This window comes from Salminus brasiliensis, chromosome 1 (assembly GCF_030463535.1).
Source record: "Salminus brasiliensis chromosome 1, fSalBra1.hap2, whole genome shotgun sequence".
NCBI lineage: Eukaryota > Metazoa > Chordata > Actinopteri > Characiformes > Bryconidae > Salminus > Salminus brasiliensis.
The window spans coordinates 1,046,632-1,066,779 of NC_132878.1; the positions used below are offsets into that span (position 1 = coordinate 1,046,632).

Sequence of the window (20,148 nt, forward strand, 5' to 3'; positions counted from 1 at the left end):
GATTGTTATAAGATACATTACATTAATATTGTACAAGTTTTGTTCAACTGTACAAAGAAATATATATAATATCTATTAGATATTTAATGACGTCATTTTATAAACAATGGAAGTACAATGGAATACATTTTCATACAAACACGATTCACACATGTTTAACATTTAAATTTGGGTTAATGTGTTAAAAATCGTCTGATTTTAATGTTAAATAATGTGAATGTGTGCATGAACACAACAGTGAAACAAAAATAAATGCAATAATCAGCTATAATGAAATGTACAAATAAAAAATCCCTTATTTTACTATATATATTATATATTATTTATGTTTATGTTGTTGATATTTGGTCGTATTTCGACACTGCTTCTTTAAATCTGTCGACCCACCTCTCCACCAGTTTCCCTCCATCCAGCGAATGAACTCCAGCAGCGGTGAGTGCGCGAACCCTCGCCCAGCTTCAGACCCTCCTCCTCGGCCGGAGAAAGACGTGTGACTCGCAGCTCTCAGCATGGACGTCCGGCGGTGCAGCCGACTGACCAAAGCGCTTCTCGGCGTGTCCTGCGCGGCGCTCCTCCTCCTGCGTGCGGCAGCGGGAGACGCTGGAGACGGGAAGAGGGACCGGGAGTGTTACAACTACGCCGGAGGACACGTCTACCCCGGCGAGGCTTCCCGCGTACCCGTCTCCGACCACTCGCTGCACCTCAGCAAGGCGAAGAGTGCGGGCTGTTTGAAACCCCTCTGTATTTCCTCGGGCTGCACTGTCGCTACTCCACAAGGACATTCGCTTCTATGCTTTAAGCACCAAAAGTCAAACATTTGTGCTGATTTTAGCGTTTTTAGACACTTAACTGCTCTTCTGAGCGGGCAGCAGCTGTCCGTGCCAGCGCAGCGCAGCCTATCTTAGCTTAGCTTAGCTTAGCATAGATGCGGTGTGTCAATAGGAAACAGGCTAAGGTAGTTAGCCAGCTGCTAGCGTGTGTTAAATCAGCACAGGCTGCAAAATAGGGGGTAAAATCGTGTATTCTACCACCCAAAAAGTGTGCTTAATGACTCCTACACTCTTTGGAAAGCAGTTCTCTCTGTTTATTGCGACGTTTTGTTAAAATTAGAGCAAACCTGTCTCATCCTGACAGCTGCTAATCCCACGTCATGTTTGGGCTGCAGCAGATTAACACTTTAATGGACGTGTGTGCTTTATTTATGCATTAAGCGAGTAAAACAGCTCATTTTCAGGTTGGATGGTGCAGTATTTTATATGACAGCAGCTGTGTAGTGTTTTGCATGAGCCTTTTCCTCCTTTTCTGTGCAATAGCATTGCTAGACTTGTCTTAATTGATCACATGGGTTGGCATGAGTGCATTGGTCTATATTAACCCTGGTTATGCATTAGTTTAAAAATCACAGAAGTTTGACATTTTATTCAGAGGAGCATAAAAACAACATTTTAAACATTATACAGTTTAACATTGAGCCTTATATTACATTAATATGCTTCATGATGAAGTCACATGATGCTAGTTCATGATACTAACCTATGCTTTACCAAGAAAAAGGCCTCAAATCAACCATCCGTGTGCACACCAAGCATGAAAGGGTTAAAATCCAGTGAAGTGACTCTTGCGCTGCCTGCTCTCACTTTCCCCTATACAGTGATATTGGTGTAATAAGTGTGCACAGCTTTCCTATCTGAACTGTATGTGTGTGATTTCTGTCCTGTTGCAGTCTCCAAGCCTGCCCCACACTGGGAGGGAACAGCCGTCATCAATGGAGAGTTTAAGGAGCTGAAACTGTCCGACTACAAGGGCAAATACTTGGTCTTCTTCTTCTACCCTCTAGACTTGTGAGTGTGCAGCGCCAGGCTGCGTTCCTGGCTTGTAAATACAGCACTGATGGAGCAGAAAGGTGAACGACGCTCAGTAGGAGTTAATAAAGGGGCGTTCTGGCCTTTGTGTGTTCTGTAATATCCTGTCGTGTCACATTCTGACCTCATTAGTCACATTATAATGTCATGTATGCCAATAATCGGACCGGACCGTGTTCTTCTATCATTTCGAGATCCAGTTTAGACAGTTGTGTATTCATTAGAGGAGACAGTGGACAGGAGTCTGCATGGGCAGCTACCGGTCTGCAGCTACGCAGTTGCCTAAACAGCAGGGGGCGCAGCACTGTGTGTTATCCAGAGAGAATTACAGAAGAGCTTCACTGTTACTCAGAAAATATCTTTTGCTAGTTTATATCGGAGTCCCACAGACCCCTCTAATCTTAGACTCTACTAAACACAAGTCAGTATGGAGACCATAATACTCTGCTATTCACCCAAGTCCTCTCAGAAGAGGAGGGTCTTCAGTCTGGGTTTGAGGACAGTGAGTGTTGGACTCTGCTGTTCAGACACCCAGGGGAAGTTCGTTCCTCCACTTCGGTGCAGGACAGTAAAAAGTCTGGACGCTCGTCTTCCGTGGATCTTAAAGGATGGCGGGGCGGGTCGAGCCGAGCCGTACTTGAAGCTGGAAGGGCTCTCGGTGGAGATTTCTGTGCTTGTGCCGCAGTAGAACCTCCATTGGTTCCACTCTGACGGGATAGCCAGGACTCTCTATGCTGAAATCCTAGCTCTGATACCACATGGGAGTGGTCTTAATGTTTTGATTCATCTGTGTATAAACTGTGGTCTGAGTCAGTAGCCAGAATACCAGCCAAATGTATCCTGTGTATCAGGACTACAGAATTGATCAGTAAAGAATGGTCCCACTGGCCACGGCTGAGAGCACCCCTTTAATATGTAAATTGGTAAGGGGGACTGTAACCGTAACCGTGGCGTCTGAACTGTGGTGAATGTCTGTAAACCCGTGCTCGGTGATTCTGGTGCTGGATTGATGATTAACCCAGTGTTCCTCTGTGTTTACCAGTACGTTCGTGTGCCCCACTGAGATCATCGCCTTCAGTGACCGAGTGCACGAGTTCCACGCTATAAACGCAGACGTGGTGGCCTGTTCCGTCGACTCGCAGTTCACACACCTGGCATGGTGAGGACAAATACACACGCCCCCCTCCCACCCACACACACACACACACTTACACACACAGGCAGTTCTAGGGTATTAAAGAGTCTACTTTCCAGGGAAGAAGGCTTGCTATTAGATTTTGGAGGAGCTTTGCTGTGATTTGATTGCATTCAGCAACAAGAATGTTAGTGAGGTCAGAATGTTATGATATGTAATGATTGATCACCACCCCCAACTCATCCCACCACCAGAGAACACAGTTCTTCCACTGCTTTCAATGCTGTGGCCCTCTAGCCCATGCCTGGCATTATTAGGCAGCATGGAGCCAATAGGGTCATGATGTTGATCTGCTCCAGAGAGTCCTATTCTATTGGCAGTACTTCTCCTCTACAGGGACTAGACAAGCTGTGTGTGTGCATTTGCACATCTGTGTCAGCAATGGGTGCAGCTTAAAGTAGCTGAATGCATTTATTAGAAAGGTGTCCATAAACATTTGGACAGTTAGTGTGTCTGTGTAATATATACTTGTCTCTTTCCCTACTTTGAGAAGTAAGTGTGTGTGTGTGTGTGTGTGTGCGTGTGTGTGTGTGTGTGCTCTCTGGTCATCATCAGGATCAACACTCCCAGGAAGCAGGGAGGTCTCGGACCAATGAAAATCCCCCTTCTGTCTGACCTCACACACCAGATTGCCAAGGACTATGGCGTCTACCTGGAGGACCAGGGACACACACTCAGGTAGGGATTGTCATGTGAAAAACTAAGGACACCCCATAAACCCTCTGCATTTCTGATCATATTTAAAGCTCTGCAGGTCTGAAGATCTTCATCTGATCTTCTCTGAGAGATGGAGGTGATCTGACTGAACTCTCACACCTGAAGAAACATCTTTAATCATCATTTATTAAACAGAATGAATAGAAATATAATTTTCCTGTGAGGAGAAAGTTCACCCCCCACATTTATCACTCCTTCTAATGTGTAGAATCAGAGTCAGGAGCAGAAGATCAGCTGCAGATGATCAGATCATGGTTGGAGAGGATGATTCTGGAGGAGTCTGGAGTCTGATTTAAACCTCTGACGTTTAGTCTGGTCTCCTCCTGATGGTTGAAGTGAGGGGTGAAGAAGATCAGCATGGTCAGATCCAGAGAGCTCTCTGAGGCATTCAGAAAGAAGGGTGGAGATGCAGAGGAGTCTGGGAAGGGGTTTTAACAGATCTCAGAACAGTTAGAAATCAGATCGATTGATTGATTGATTTGTTTGTTTGTTTATGTCTGTGTTTGTTTGTTTATCAGGGGTTTGTTCATCATTGATGATAAGGGAACACTTCGTCAGATCACTATGAACGACCTGCCGGTCGGACGCTCTGTAGACGAAACACTCAGACTGGTGCAGGCCTTCCAGTACACAGACAAACACGGAGAAGGTACACACACACACACACACACACACACACACACACACGCTTATACATACTTACAGTTAATTATAATAGTGCCACTGTAACCCGGCCTGCAGAGAACCCTAATGGGCTTTAAATGTTGGCTCATTTATTTAATATGATTTTTGACTGTATTCATAAATCAGTCCAGTGTTTTTTAAAGGGTTAGTGAGTGATGTGGAGTAAAATCACTGACACACACACACACTGCAGCATATTTCTGCTGCATAATATATCATATACATATTCTATAACATATAATATAAAAACACTACAGTAAAATACACCAGAGGTCTCTATATATTATATCTGTGTGATGTGATTTAAGAATGTCCAGACAGATATTTTAATGGATTGTGTATTGATATTTTATGCACTTATAGTTAATAATGATGTCCCTTAAATGTCCTCATAATCCTCATATTTTATTACTCGTACAACCACACCGTGATTGTTCCTGAATTTACACAATATGGAAATGTATCAGATGCACTGGGAGATGAAACGCTACACATCAAAACAACAAAACACCAATACATGGAATCATACAAGGAAAAGGAAAATTCAGTACAATAAGAAATGAGCAGCCAGAGAAACTCGTCACTGTCTGAGCAAAACGAGGTTACTGGACCAGCAGCCACATTAGCTTCCAGTGGCCGTCAGGGTAAACCAATGAATTCTCCCACACTGACCGACAGGTTGCATTTACTAATCATATTTGTGTAAATATATACAGTGGGGGAAAACAAGTATTTAGTCAGTCACCAATTGTGCAAGTTCACTTAAAAAAATGAGAGGTCTGTAATTGACATCATAGGTAGACTCAACTATGAGAGACAAACTGAGAAAAACATTCTGAAAATCACATTGTCTGATTTTTAAAGAATTTATTAGTAAATAATGGTGGAAAATAAGTATTTGGTCGCCTACAAACAAGCAAGATTTCTGTCTGTCACAGACCTGTAACTTCCTCTTTAAGAGGCTTCTCTGTCCTCCACTCATTACCTGTATTAATGGCACCTGTTTGAACTGGTTAACAGTATAAAAGACACCTGCCCACAACCTCAAACAGTCCCACTCCAAACTCCACTATGGTGAAGACCAAAGAGCTGTGGAAGGACACCAGAAACAGAACTGTAGACCTGCACCAGGCTGGAAGACTGAATCTGCAATAGGCAGCAGCTTGGTGTGAAGAAATCTACTGTGGAGCAATAATCAGAAAATGGGAGACCTACAAGACCACTGCTAATCTCCCTCCATCAGGGCTCCACGCAAGATCTCAGCCCGTGGGGTCAAAATGATCACAAGAACGATGAGCAAAAATCCCAGAACCACACGGGGGGCCGAGTGAATGACCTGCAGAAAGCTGGACCAACGTTACAAAGGCTCCCGTCAGTAACACACTACGCCGCCAGGGACTCAGATCCTGCAGTGCCAGACGTGTTCCCCTGCTTAAGCCAGTACATATCCGGCCCGTCTGAAGTTTGCTAGAGAGCATTTGGATGTTCTGGAAGAGTTTTGGGAGAATGTCTTATGGTCAGATGAAACCAAAGTAGAACTGTTTGGTACAAACACAACTCGCTGTGATTGGAGGAGAGTGAATGCTGAGTTGCATCCAAAGAACACCACACCAACTGTGAAGCATGGGGGTGGCAACATCATGCTTTGGGGCTGTTTCTCTGCAAAAGAGCTAGGACGACTGGTCCGTGTACATGAAATAATGAATGGGGTCATGTATTGTGAGATTTTGAGTGCAAACCTCCTTCCATCAGCAAGGGCATTGAAGATGAAACGTGGCTGGGTCTTTCAGCATGACAATGATCCCAATCACACTGCCAGGGCAACAAAGGAGTGGCTTCGTAAGAAGGTCCTGGAGTGGCCTAGCCAGTCTCCAGATCTCAACCCCATAGAAAACCCTTGGAGGGAATTGAAAGTCCGTGTTGCCGCCGACAGCCCCAAAACATCACTGCTCTAGAGGAGATCTGCATGGAGGAATGGGCCAACATACCAGCAACGGTGTGAGCCAACCTTGTGAAGACTTACAGAAAACGTTTGACCTCTGTCATTGCCAACAAAGGATATATAACAAAGTATTGAGACGAACTTTTGTTATTGACCAAATACTTATTTTCCACCATTATTTACAAATAAATTCTTTAAAAATCAGACAATGTGATTTTCTGATTGTTTTTCTCATTTTGTATCTCATAGTTGAGTCTACCTATGATGTCAATTACAGCCTCTCTTATCTTTTTAAGTGAGAGAACTTGCACAATTGGTGACTGACTAAATACTTTTTCCCCCACTGTATTTATATAGTCTTAAGCGAAGGTGTAGTGTATAGTGGTATTACATTTCTCTCTGTTTGTTTGTTTGTTAACAGTTTGTCCAGCTGGCTGGAAGCCTGGCAGCGACACGGTGAGTCCTCATAATAGTGTGTGTGTGTGTGTGTGTGTGTGTGTCTGTCAAACTAACCCTCTAATCTCTCCACTCTCTCTTCCTGCAGATCATTCCTGACCCCTCCGGAAAGCTGAAATACTTCGACAAGCTGAACTGAGTGTCAGAGCGTGTGTGTGGGGGTGTGTGTGTTGAGGTTTGTAGTTGTGTGTAAAATAACACAGAATAAACGGAGGGTTTTGATAGAACTGCGTCACGTTCAGCCTTTTATTATTCTTTGTTTTTATCAGTGATGTGAAATCACTCACACACGGCCTGCAGAATATAATCCAGTAACACAAATCATAACCAATCATTTACTAATTGATCATTATTGATATCCAGCCTCAGACTTTATATGTTAATGAATCAGAGCTGTTTTAATCCTGATTCAGTCCTGATCCTTTGTTTTTACCACTGTGTTCTAGCAGAGCTCCCTCTGGTGTCCTGTTGCAATGTGCAACCACAATAATAGATTATTTTATATATATTTAATAATATATTTTTTTATTGTTATTATTATCATTAATAATTATTGTATTAAATGGCACTGTTGCTTTTAATAACTTAATAAAGCAGCACACTATTAAATGGACGTGTGCGGTCAGACGTCTGTATATGCATTATTAAACACAGCTTAGCCAATCAGATTTTAGAACTAAACTTAACACACAAGTTCATATGTAAAACCATCTTCATCTGTTCAGCTTCACTAGGGCTAGGTCTGACTGCAGACTCGAGCATACAGACTGACGGAGCTTTCAGTGAGATAGCACTGCTTCCACCTCTGAACACCAGATGTCACTGTTTCTCCACATTTAGGATCCACACAGTTCTTCCTTTCTCACCATCAGCCAGGTCGCCCCTCAGCCAGGTCGCCCCTCAGCCAGGTCGCCCCTCAGCCAGGTCACCCTTCAGCCAGGTCGCCCCTCAGCCAGGTCACCCTTCAGGACACTTCCACTGTTTTAATTCATCTCAAAAAATGATCATTTTAATTTAAACAGAAAGTAAACAGTCCTCCACAGCTCTGCAGAATCTGTCCCACAGCTACAACATCTGCATTATTAAACCCAGTCTTACTTCAATCAGAGTGTGATTGTGATTGTGTGTGTGTGTGTGTGTGTGTGTGTGTGTCTCAGTCTGCTGTTACTGAATCTGGCTTTGTGTGAAGCTGCTGAAAGAAACCCTGTACTGATCAAACTGATCTAAAATCAATAACAGTTGATTATAGTTTAATCTATAATATAATAACTACATAAATATGTTTCCTATATACAAGTGGTTGCTATGGTGTTGCAAGGTGGTTCTATTTGTATCCCAGCTGGTTGGTAGGGTGCTGCTTGGTGGTTGGTTCAGTCTTACTTCAGTCAGAGCACAGCTTCCTAACCGTGGTCTGATCATGGCTTTGATATGGGGGGTAATAGAGATGATGTAATTTGCTCCAGAACACAAAGCCATTTGTCTCATTTGCATACTGCAGCCTTCTGAGATACCTGTGTTGTGAACATCAGTCACTGTAATGAATAGCTGACAGTGTATCGAGCAGCCTTCCACTGCTCATTGGTTCTGACCAATAATAAAATAATAATATAAATAAATGAATAATATAAAATAATAAAAGAAAAAAAGCAGGGAGACCACAATCACCCATAATATTAAAACCACTCCCATGTGAAGTGAAGAACACTTGATGATCTGGTTCCAGTAGCTCCTGCCAAGATGTTATAGGTGACCGGGTCAGAACATCCCAAAAACATCAGGCAGGTGTTGTGGGTGTTCCCGGTATGCAGTGGCCAGTACCTACCAAATGTGCTCTGAGGAAGAACAAGTGAACCAGCGACAGGGTCATTGATGCTCATGGAGGCTCCGCCCACCTCATAACTTACAGGACTTCAGAGGTCTCGTGGAGTCCATGCCTCGACGGGTCAGATCTGTTGTGGTGGTGTGATATATTAATATGATGCAGGTGGTTTTAATGTTATGGCTGGTCATTGCAGGTTGCTTTACTGTTATTTATATAACCACAGTAGAATGAAGGAGCCCTCAGGCCTGGGTTTACTGCTCCCTCACTCCGCTGGCTGTGTTCCCGCTCCAGCTGCGTTCCGCACTCCTGCAGCAGTTGGGGGTTAAGCGCTTTGTCCCGGGTGGGCTGTTAGTTTCCACTGACCAGAACAAGCAGGGGTCCAAACACTGGGGAAAAGGAACGGAATGTTCTGGAAAACAGATCATACATGATTCCAGCTTCAGCACAACCAGCGTGAGATTTGATACCAGCATCCCCCAAACCATCACCCCCCCCTCAGCCTGGACCGCTCACATAGCTCCCAGAGGGTAAGTCAGACCCCTGGGCTGAACTCTGGCGTGGGGGTGCACTGCTCTCCTGTGCAGAGACTCCTGCACTAATATGACCTTCAGTTAGTGAAGCTGAGATCATCCTCCTGTTGGTCTCAGGAGATATTTCTACACATAAAAGAGGTTTATTAATGATTATTTATGAATATTAATGATTAGTAATGATTATTAATGATTAGTAATAATTATGCTGTCTGCAGGTGCAGAGCTGTTCAAACAGATCTCAGGGTCTGACTGCCAGGAAGTGAGTCAGAGTGGATCATTGCCCTCACACTCGGACTGGGAATTCCTTACACACACAGATGGGTGTGTGTGTGTGTGTGTGTGTGTGTGTGTGTGTGTGTGTGTGTGAGATCTCTCAGTCTGCTGTTTCTGAATCTGGCTTTGTGTGAAGCTGCTGAGAAAAAACACTGTACTGATCAAACTGATCTAAAATCAATAACTGCTGCTAGGTGGTTGGTAGGGTGCTGCTAGGTGGTTTGTTCGGTGGTTCTAGGTGGTTGGTAGGGTGCTGCTAGGTGGTTTGTTCGGTGGTTCTAGGTGGTTGGTAGGGTGCTGCTAGGTGGTTTGTTCGGTAGTGCTAGGTGGTTGGTAGGGTGCTGCTAGGTGGTTACAATATTGTGGCAGGTGGTTGCTTTGTGGTTATGATGTCACTGGGCAGTTGCTATTTTATCCCAGGTGGTAGTTAGGGTGCTGCTATGTGTTTGCCATTGTATCCCAGATGGCTAATATGAAGTGTTTGCAATGGTGTCCTAGATGGTTGCTAGGGTGTTGTTAAGTAGTTGCTATTGTATCCTAGAGGGTTGATAGGGTGCTGATAGATGCTACTTGTGTCCCAGGTGTCCCAGGTGTTCACTAGGTGGTTGCAGTAGTGACTCCAGTGGTTGCTAGGGTAGGTAAGTGGTAGCTAGGTAGTTCCACTGGTGTCCCAGGTGGTTGCTAGGTGTTAGGATGTTTCTAGATGGTTGTTAGGATGCTACTATGTGGTTTCAGTGGTGTCCCAGGTACATGGTGGGCAGTTCTTAAGGCAATTGCTTGTGTGCTGCTGAGTGGTTGCTAGGTGGTCACAATGGTTAGGTGGTTGCTATGAAATCTCTAGTGATTTGTAGGGTGTTGTAGTCTGCTGGTTTGGATGAATAATGTTTCTAAATATTAATTTAATTGTTCAGATTTGTTTTAATGAACTTTTGGACACAGTGTCTGAGTGCTGAGTCAGCCTAACAGACTCAGCCAGAACAGCCAATCCAATACACTCCCGTCCAATCAGGCCCTTAGATCTGCTATCAGCGAGTAAAGTGATAAGCTCCAGTGGAACATGCAGGGCCTGCTGAGACAGCACGGCCTCGTACTGCTACTGTAATAAAGAGCAGGTGACAGGGTCCAGGACTGAAGCATGATGGGAAAGTGTGCCTACAGGCTGCTCAGATGAAAGTCCAGCTCAAACTCATAGCAGATTAGCCCAATCAGTCCATAGCAGATTAGCCCCACCCATTCACCCTACAGCAGATTAGCCCCACCCATTCACCCTACAGCAGATTAGCCCCACCCACTCAGTCTACAGCAGATTAGCCCCACCCATTAAACCTACAGCAGATTAGCCCCACCCATTCAGCCCACAGCAGTTTAGCCCCACGCCTTCCATCTATAGCAGTTTAGCCCCACCCATTCAGCCTACAGCCGTTTAGCCCCACCCATTCGACCTACAGCAGATTGGCCCCACCCATTCACCCTACAGCAGATTAGCCCCACCCATTAAACCTACAGCAGATTGGCCCCACCCATTCAGCCTACAGCAGATTAGCCCCACCCATTCAGCCTACAGCAGTTTAATAGTAAGGCAGTTAGCACTATACCATACTAGTTGTTGGTCAGATTACTTGCTAGCTACATTAGCCTCATAGCTTTAATGCTAAACTAAAGGAGCAAACCTCAGACCAAACATCAAACTTATTTAGGGTAAAAGGGGGAATAAATGGCTACATTAATGTATTTATTTTAAATGATTTTATTTAAAATGAAGTCGGTAGTGGGTGTGTTGTTAGCATTAGCTTCGGCTGTGTTTCTGTAGCACACAAAGCTGAGCACTGAGGACAGAGAAGATTCTGCTGAAGTTCTGCTTCTTCAAACAGGACCTGTTACCCTCCTGCCCCGACTGGCTGAGCTGAGCCGGCTGTTTACGCCCCAATCTATTTCTCCTCCAGCTGCAGACCGGTGTGGTTGCTGTGGTGGTCCTCCTGCTGAGCGGTTCCCCCCTGGACATCATCTGATCTCGGCTCTGTCCTTCCTCACAGCCTCGTTTCATACAGAGGCAGTAGACCCATACGGGATTATGATATAGGACCGTATATGCACACACAGTGTCCTCCACAGTGTTTGGGCCAAAGACCCATCTTTCCCTGATAAGCCCCTCCCTCCGCTCCACAGGTACAACATTCAATCAGACGTGATTAAAGTCCACATTCCAGATTTTCGTGTAAGGCTTTTTCACACGTTTGGGATCTAGACTCGCTTCTAAGCTTTCACACACCCCTGAAAGTCAAAGAGTCCAAATGTTTGTGGACACCCCTTTTAATGAACACATTCAGCTACTTTAAGCTGCACCCATTGCTGACACAGATGTGCAAATGCACACACACAGCTTGTCTAGTCCCTGTAGAGAAGAAGTACTGCCAATAGAATAGGACTCTCTGGAGCAGATCAACATCATGACCCTATTGGCTCCATGCTGCCTAATAATGCCAGGTGTGGGCTAGAGGGGTATAAAGCCCCCCAGCATTGAGGAGCTGTGGAGTAGTGGAGGAGCTGTGTTCTCTGGAATGATGGTGGAGGAGCTCCATCCAGTACTTTTGGATGGGATGAGTTGGGGTAGTGATCATCATCCAACATCCTGACCTTCAATCAAATCCTCACAGCAATGCTCCTCCTCCAGAATCTAGTAGAAAGTCTTCTTCTCTGGACAGTAGAGACAGTTACTCCAGCAGAAGCAGGAGAAACTCTTTTAATACCCTTGATTAAAAAAAACAAACAAAACAATGAATGATCAGGTGTCCCAATACTTTTGTCCATACAGTACCTCTGGTCATTGTGGCCAAGAGAAGCGATCTGAGAGTTCTGACGTGGACATGAACAGTTCCTGAGGAAACCGGAAGTGAGGTCACCCTCTAATGTAAACTGAACGTCTTTTCCAGACTGGCCAAGCACAGGCTCCAGCACGTCCTGGAAGTCCTGGAAGTTGGGAAGTGGAGCCACTGCGGATCAGAAATGTTGGTCCATGTTGTACAGCACTTATCAGACCAGGTCTTATCAGACCACCCTCTGCCATCACTCTGAGGTCCAGTTTTGTGAAAAACAATCACACACACACAAAGTTGCGTCTCTATGACTTCAAAGGACTTCACACAGATAAACACTGGTTTCTTTATTTCTTAAAGATGATTTATTAACCTTAATCTAACCTAAACCTTAATCTAACCTTAACCTTAATCTAACCTTAATTTAACCTAAACCTTAATCTAACCTTAATCTAACCTAAACCTTAATCTAACCTTAATTTAACCTAAACCTTAATCTAACCTTAATCTAACCTAAACCTTAATCTAACCTAAACCTTAATCTAACCTAAACCTTAATCTAACCTTAATCTAACCTAAACCTTAATCTAACCTAAACCTTAATCTAACCTTAACCTTAATCTAACCTTAATTTAACCTAAACCTTAATCTAACCTTAATCTAACCTAAACCTTAATCTAACCTTAATTTAACCTAAACCTTAATCTAACCTTAATCTAACCTAAACCTTAATCTAACCTAAACCTTAATCTAACCTAAACCTTAATCTAACCTTAATCTAACCTAAACCTTAATCTAACCTAAACCTTAATCTAACCTTAACCTTAATCTAACCTTAACCTTAATCTAACCTAAACCTTAATCTAACCTTAATCTAACCTAAACCTTAATCTAACCTAAACCTTAATCTAACCTTAACCTTAATCTAACCTTAACCTTAATCTAACCTAAACCTTAATCTAACCTTAATCTAACCTAAACCTTAATCTAACCTAAACCTTAATCTAACCTTAATCTAACCTAAACCTTAATCTAACCTTAACCTTAATCTAACCTAAACCTTAATCTAACCTAAACCTTAATCTAACCTTAATCTAACCTTAATCTAACCTAAACCTTAATCTAACCTTAATCTAACCTAAACCTTAATCTAACCTTATTCTAACCTACTACTTGACTAACCCTCAAAATGTAATGATGTACATTATGGGGACTTGCTTTCTGCCTTGCTGTCAAGCCAAGTCCCCATGACTGCGTAATCAGTCCCCACAACATGAGTAATACACACACACACACACACACACACACACAGTCACACACAAATGAAACTGAAACGTGACATAATCCTGTATGACTGTTAAACCTGCTTTTACTGGGCAGAACAGGATAAGAATGAGTCACTCTGAGTGGACTGTGTGTGTGTGTGTGTGTGTGTGTGTGTGAGCGCTTAGGGAACCGGGAATTGCGTCAGGAGGCGGAGCTGCTGTGAAGTGACGGCCCTGCTGGCGGTGTATAAGAGTGTGTGTGAGTGTGAGAGAGGCCCAGTGCTGTCTGCATGCAGTCCGGACCCGCTCTGGTGGTCAGTGAGCTCGCTGCTGGGGGTCGGAACCCTTGGGCCGAATGAAGAAACACATCCTGCTTCTATTCACGTACCGAGGACTGAAGAAGAAAGGCAAGAAGAGCAAGAGAAGAAAATGGCCCAGTTTATTTTACGCAACGCAGAACCCAGCGACGTCCCACACATACTGCGACTCATAAAGGTACCAGAACCGCCTTTAACATACAGCATTTATATATATTAACATATTTAAATATTATATAAATGACACTGTCACAACTTAGAACATATTGATATAACATATTGACATTGATATAGAACAATACTTAATAAATAATGAGGTAAATAAACTGATTTATATATAATATATACATGTATCCTCACTTGACAGTTGTTCTTTAAACTGTATCAGAACTTGATGATGAACGGACCAATAGAAATGCTCCAACATAACCTGGAATAAAAACTTCAGAAGGCTTTTTCCTGCTCCTGTAAAGCTGCTGCTGTTCTGGAGATACAAAGGTTTTGCGTGGCTGACGATATACTGTTAATGGAACAAAACCATGTATCTCAAAAACTGTCAACTTTACAGGAAAGGGGGATTTTTTTTCCTTTTATGTGAGTTAAAAATGAAATGTTTTTAATTATAGAAATATGAATCATATTATTTATTATAGAAATTATAAGTGTTGACCTTTTTTTTGGTCAATTTCTAAACACACACACATACACACACATATATCATAATAGGATGAAAGACATAAATGAAGCATTTAAATATTTTTTTTCTCAGACGTCTCATCTCCTCTGTCTCTCTTTATCTTCAGGAACTTGCGAAGTTTGAGGAAATGGAAGAACAGGTCGTGCTGACCGAGAAAGGTCAGATAACAGCCCACCAGCCCCACCTGTATTCACACAGAGCTTCATTCCACCATATTCAGACAACCTTTCCCCCCCAGTCTGCACTGATACACAGTCTCGCCTCCTGCGCTCTGATTGGCTGGCAGCTCACTTAGCCACTGTCTGCTGCTCTACAGTGTGTTCAGCCTGTCCAAAAACAGAGGCACATTCAACATGACATATGTGTCTATGATTATATAATTATATATATACACACTCTACTGTATGTCTATAGTATTATTCCATTTCCTGAATTTATGTATTCTGTGTATTTTGAGTAATAATCACAATTGTGTTGTTTATATGACTGTGTGTGTGTGTGTGTGTGTGTGTGTGTGTGTGTGTGTTCATGCAGAGCTGCTGGAGGACGGTTTTGGAGAGCATCCATTCTACCACTGTGTGGTGGCGGAGGTACCTGAGGATAAACAGACTATAGAGGGCAAGTTTACCTTCGGCACACACACACACACACACACCTTAGGTATTAGTGTCTGAGATTTGCTTATTTAGATGTAATACTACCTGTTACCACCAATCGACCGTGTTTGGGCTAAACTGGCTGCAAATTTGAAACACACACCACACACTTTTTCACCCAAGACAAAGTTGCACTTCAGCTCAGGGGTCAAATAAAGGACGACACGCGAGGCTCCACAGTGATCCAGTCACCTGATGCGTATGGCTCACACACACACACACACACACACACACTCTGAGACACATATAAACAACCCTCCAGTTTACATTCCTGATTCTGACTAATGAAGGAATGAAGGAGTCAGTAAAACATCCAGAGACACCTTTAACTGTAATAACTTTCCATATTAAAGGGAAACTCCACCATTACTCCATTACTCAGCCTGTGAGAAGAGTTTATTCAGAGTCGGGGGTTCGGTGTGAAACTGAGCTTCACTGTAGAGAAACTGACCCACTCTGATCTCTGTACTGTGGTGGAGTTTTATATGGAATGATGATGATGATGATGATGAAGGTAAAATAGTGAATAGAGAATCTGAACTAATGCAGTTCTCTTTAGGGACTACTTTCTGTAGCTGCACTACACCCTGCAGCATGTATCCCTCCACCATTTTAATGATCTGATTTTAAAAGCAGGTTCTAGAGCCGAACTCTTCTCAGAACTCTGGTAGAACCGTGTCTCAGGCATCAGGCAGCGTCTTCATCACCATTAGGTGAAGAACTTTCTGTGAGGAGCTTTTAGTAGAGCTTCAGACGTCTGCTTCCCTTCTCCTCCACTGTGATCAAACCCCACTGTAGTACTGAAGTATTGCTGTTTGTTAGTGTTGAATGTGAACGCTCTGTTGAAACTGTGTGATTCATCTCGTGTGCAGGTTATAGAGTGGTCGGCTTTGCCATGTACTACTTTACTTACGACCCCTGGATCGGAAAGCTGCTCTACCTGGAGGATTTCTACGTCATGAAGGAGTTCAGAGGTATTTCTGGCTGATTATTTCATTCAATTTCCCATTTAATTCCAAGTCATATATTACATTTAACTCACTTTATTAAACACTCATAGCGTTAAGTAGTTCACAGTTGGAGTGTAAATCACTATTGGTGTTTTTCAGGTTATGGAATCGGGTCTGAAATCCTGAAGCGTCTCAGTGAAGTAAGTTTTCATCACATAGATCTAGTATTAGAATAAGTGTGTGGATCATATGAGCATTATAGAGCATTATAGAGCACCCCCTACGCTTCCTGTAGTGTATTACAGTCTGTCAGAATGAGCATGTGGATCATATGAACATTATAGAGCATTATAGAGTGCCCCCTACGCTTCCTGTAGTGTATTACAGTCTGTCAGAATGAGCGTGTGGATCATATGAGCATTATAGAGCATTATAGAGCGCCCCCTACACTTCCTGTAGTGTATTACAGTCTGTCAGAATGAGCGTGTGGATCATATGAACATTATAGAGCATTATAGAGCGCCCCCTACTCTTCCTGTAGTGTATTACAGTCTGTCAGAATGAGCGTGTGGATCATATGAGCATTATAGAGCATTATAGAGCGCCCCCTACACTTCCTGTAGTGTATTACAGTCTGTCAGAATGAGCGTGTGAATCATATGAGCATTATAGAGCATTATAGAGCGCCCCCTACGCTTCCTGTAGTGTATTACAGTCTGCCAGAATGAGTGTGTGGATCATATGAACATTATAGAGCATTACAGAGTGCCCCCTACGCTTCCTGTAGTGTATTACAGTCTGTCAGAATGAGCGTGTGGATCATATGAACATTATAGAGCATTATAGAGCGCCCCCTACGCTTCCTGTAGTGTATTACAGTCTGTCAGAATGAGCGTGTGGATCATATGAACATTATAGAGCATTATAGAGCGCCCCCTACGCTTCCTGTAGTGTATTACAGTCTGTCAGAATGAGCATGTGAATCATATGAACATTATAGAGCATTATAGAGCGCCCCCTATGCTTCCTGTAGTGTATTACAGTCTGTCAGAATGAGCATGTGGATCATATGAACATTATAGAGCATTATAGAGCGCCCCCTATGCTTCCTGTAGTGTATTACAGTCTGTCAGAATGAGCGTGTGGATCATATGAACATTATAGAGCATTATAGAGCGCCCCCTACGCTTCCTGTAGTGTACTACAGTCTGTCAGAATGAGCGTGTGGATCATATGAACATTATAGAGCATTATAGAGCGCCCCCTACGCTTCCTGTAGTGTACTACAGTCTGTCAGAATGAGCGTGTGGATCATATGAACATTATAGAGCATTATAGAGCGCCCTCTACGCTTCCTGTAGTGTATTACAGTCTGTCAGAATGAGCGTGTGGATCATATGCTCATTATAGAGCATTATAGAGCGCCCCCTACGCTTCCTGTAGTGTATTACAGTCTGTCAGAATGAGCGTGTGGATCATATGAACATTATAGAGCATTATAGAGCGCCCCCTACGCTTCCTGTAGTGTATTACAGTCTGTCAGAATGAGCGTGTGGATCATATGAACATTATAGAGCATTAGAGAGCGCCCCCTACACTTCCTGTAGTGTATTAGGCAGTGGTGGCTCAGCGGTTAGAGCGCCGGGTTATCGATAACAGGGTTGTGGGTTCGATTCCCGGGCTCGGCAAGCTGCCACTGTTGGGCCCTTGAGCAAGGCCCTTTACCCTCTCTGCTCCCCGGGCACTGGAGTTGGCTGCCCACCGCTCTGGGTGTGTGTGTACTCACTGCCCCGTGTGTGTTCACTACCAGATGGGTTAAATGTGGAGGACACATTTCGCTGTACAGTGTACAGTGACAAATACGTGCACCTTTACCTTTATTACAGTCTGTCAGAGCGAGCGTGTGGTAATCTCATGCTGTGTTTTTCCTCCAGACGGCAGTGAAGTGTCGCTGCAGCAGTATGCACTTCATCGTGGCCGAGTGGAACAAAACGTCCATCGAGTTTTACAAACGGCGTGGAGCTGCTGACCTCTCGCACGAGGAGGGCTGGAGACTGTTCGAGATCGGCAAGCAGAGTCTGCTGAAAATGTCGGCGAAGTAGACTGACCGGCGCAGACACCAAGCAAACTCAGCTTGCCTTTTACCATCTGTTTACTTTTCAGTTGAACCATTTCTCTGAATTCAGAACCAATAAATACACATTTACTCTTTATTACTAATTTATTACTCACTATTGACTGCTGATAGTGATGGATAATAAATAAATATTATTAATAATGTTCTTGTTTTTTCTCTTTGTTCGGGGGATAAATGGTAGTTCTTATTATTTTTATTTCTATATGTATATATATATATATATATATATATATATATATATATATATATATCAGTACAGCGTGGAGGATGTGTAAGCCCTGATTCACCACCAAACCAGGTGTTGATCTGAGGAGAACTCTAAATAATACTAGACTCCATGAGGAGAACTTTGGAGATGTTCTAATGATGAACACAGTGATGGAGAACCTCCACCACTTTCTGTAGGAGTGTTATTATTAGTGTTTATTCTAACATCAGAGATTTGGTAAGCAGATCAGCTGCTTTACACCCTGATTTACACAAGGGGCTAAAACTTTTGCACAGTTCTACTTGTATTTAATCAGAGACAGTGAATTACAGAAACAAGCATTTCCTTAATCCCTAAATATCTATTCAATTCAATTCAATTCAAATTCAATTTATTTAGACTTTTTACAACGAATGTTGTCACAGAGCAGCCGTCCTCCTCAGGTCCACACCGGATCAGAATAATAAAAATCAAATCAGGAATAAAATCAACAATAAAACTGAACTGAATTAAGAGAAATAAAATGATAAATGTGGCGTTGATTCAGAGAAAATGAAAGCGTGAGTGAGAGGATTATAAAGTCCTGCAGGGAAACAGTCAGAAGTCCTGCAGTGAGCTGAGGATGAGTCGAGGCACCAGAGGCCCCGGGGCAGGACAGCGGGCAGCAGGGTAGTGGAGAGAAACCATTAATAACTATTAAACTATTAATAACTATTAAACTATTAATAACTATTATCTCATACTTTCAATAAAAGACCAGATCAGAAGTGAGGGTTTGAACAATGCAGAAGTAAAAGTATCAATAATAATGATAATGATTATAATAATTATTATTGATTATAATAATTAGAGATATCATTGTAATCAGTCAGCTGTAAACAGTTACACTGAGGGGGCGATGGGCACTCCAGCTCAGTCTGGCCCTCATATCTAAAGAAAGGCACATCAGTTGTGAGCAGTGTTCTGAGGCAGTGTCTGAGCTGAACTCTGCAGTAGAAGGTAAAGTCTCAGTGGGTGACGGACTGAACCTCTGCTCCATTCAGTGCAGCTGAAGGTGTGTTTCCTACAGTTCAGTAATAAAAGCTGTCAGTCATTAACCCTCATTAACCCTCATTAACCCGCCACAGTCTGAGGCTGTCCACCTGGGGTTGATCAACAACCACATCAGGTACAGCTGCTGGAAAACCTTCTATCTCCACTTTACTACTGATTTACTTTACTTTTTGCAGAAGGTAAAAGTTTCAGTCATTATTCAGTCATCTTAATCATTCACTTTACATTCATAACTCATATCTGTCTGTCTGACGGTCTGTCTTATCTATCCGTCCATCATCCAACTATATACACACACACACACATATATATATATATATATATATATATATATATATATACACACATACATACATACACACACCTGTCTATCTATGCATCTGTCTATATGTCTATTCATCTATCTATCTGTCCATCTGTCTATGCGTCTGTCTGTCTGCTGGTATATCTGCGGCCCCTCCAGTCTGCCTGTGCTGGAGCAGGTGGTGTGTGTTCAGTGAAACTGAGGAAGTTCATGGCTGGTCTGAACCGGCTTTTCCAGGCTGGCTGAGTCTGTGTGAAACCTCCA

General features: G+C 43.0%; 2 protein-coding genes across 2 annotated transcripts; both read left to right on the forward strand.

Moving 5' to 3' along the window:
- Positions 1–443: 443 nt before the first annotated feature.
- On the forward strand, positions 444–7,083 carry prdx4 (peroxiredoxin 4). Its single transcript, XM_072690240.1, has 7 exons — positions 444–717; positions 1,724–1,841; positions 2,905–3,021; positions 3,613–3,735; positions 4,293–4,423; positions 6,822–6,856; positions 6,945–7,083. Exons 1-7 carry the CDS (start codon positions 510–512, stop codon positions 6,993–6,995), a joined length of 783 nt encoding a protein of 260 aa, XP_072546341.1. The 5' UTR covers positions 444–509; the 3' UTR covers positions 6,996–7,083.
- A 6,731-nt stretch (positions 7,084–13,814) lies between these two features.
- Positions 13,815–18,462, forward strand: sat1a.2 (spermidine/spermine N1-acetyltransferase 1a, duplicate 2). The gene is made up of 6 exons (XM_072692668.1): positions 13,815–14,057; positions 14,683–14,734; positions 15,111–15,194; positions 16,105–16,206; positions 16,342–16,382; positions 18,117–18,462. Exons 1-6 carry the CDS (start codon positions 13,992–13,994, stop codon positions 18,282–18,284), a joined length of 513 nt encoding a protein of 170 aa, XP_072548769.1. The 5' UTR covers positions 13,815–13,991; the 3' UTR covers positions 18,285–18,462.
- The last annotated feature ends 1,686 nt before the right edge of the window (positions 18,463–20,148 follow it).

Excerpts from the sequence above, each read along its gene's own strand:
- sat1a.2 (XM_072692668.1), top strand. The coding sequence starts at position 13,992 with ATGGCCCAGTTTATTTTACGCAACGCAGAACCCAGCGACGTCCCACAC. Across the intron at positions 16,207-16,341 it reads CGTCATGAAGGAGTTCAGAG|GTTATGGAATCGGGTCTGAA; the intron begins GTATTTCTGGCT and ends GGTGTTTTTCAG. Across the intron at positions 16,383-18,116 it reads TCCTGAAGCGTCTCAGTGAA|ACGGCAGTGAAGTGTCGCTG; the intron begins GTAAGTTTTCAT and ends TTTTTCCTCCAG.
- prdx4 (XM_072690240.1), top strand. The coding sequence starts at position 510 with ATGGACGTCCGGCGGTGCAGCCGACTGACCAAAGCGCTTCTCGGCGTG. Across the intron at positions 718-1,723 it reads GCACCTCAGCAAGGCGAAGA|TCTCCAAGCCTGCCCCACAC; the intron begins GTGCGGGCTGTT and ends GTCCTGTTGCAG. Across the intron at positions 3,736-4,292 it reads GACCAGGGACACACACTCAG|GGGTTTGTTCATCATTGATG; the intron begins GTAGGGATTGTC and ends TTTGTTTATCAG.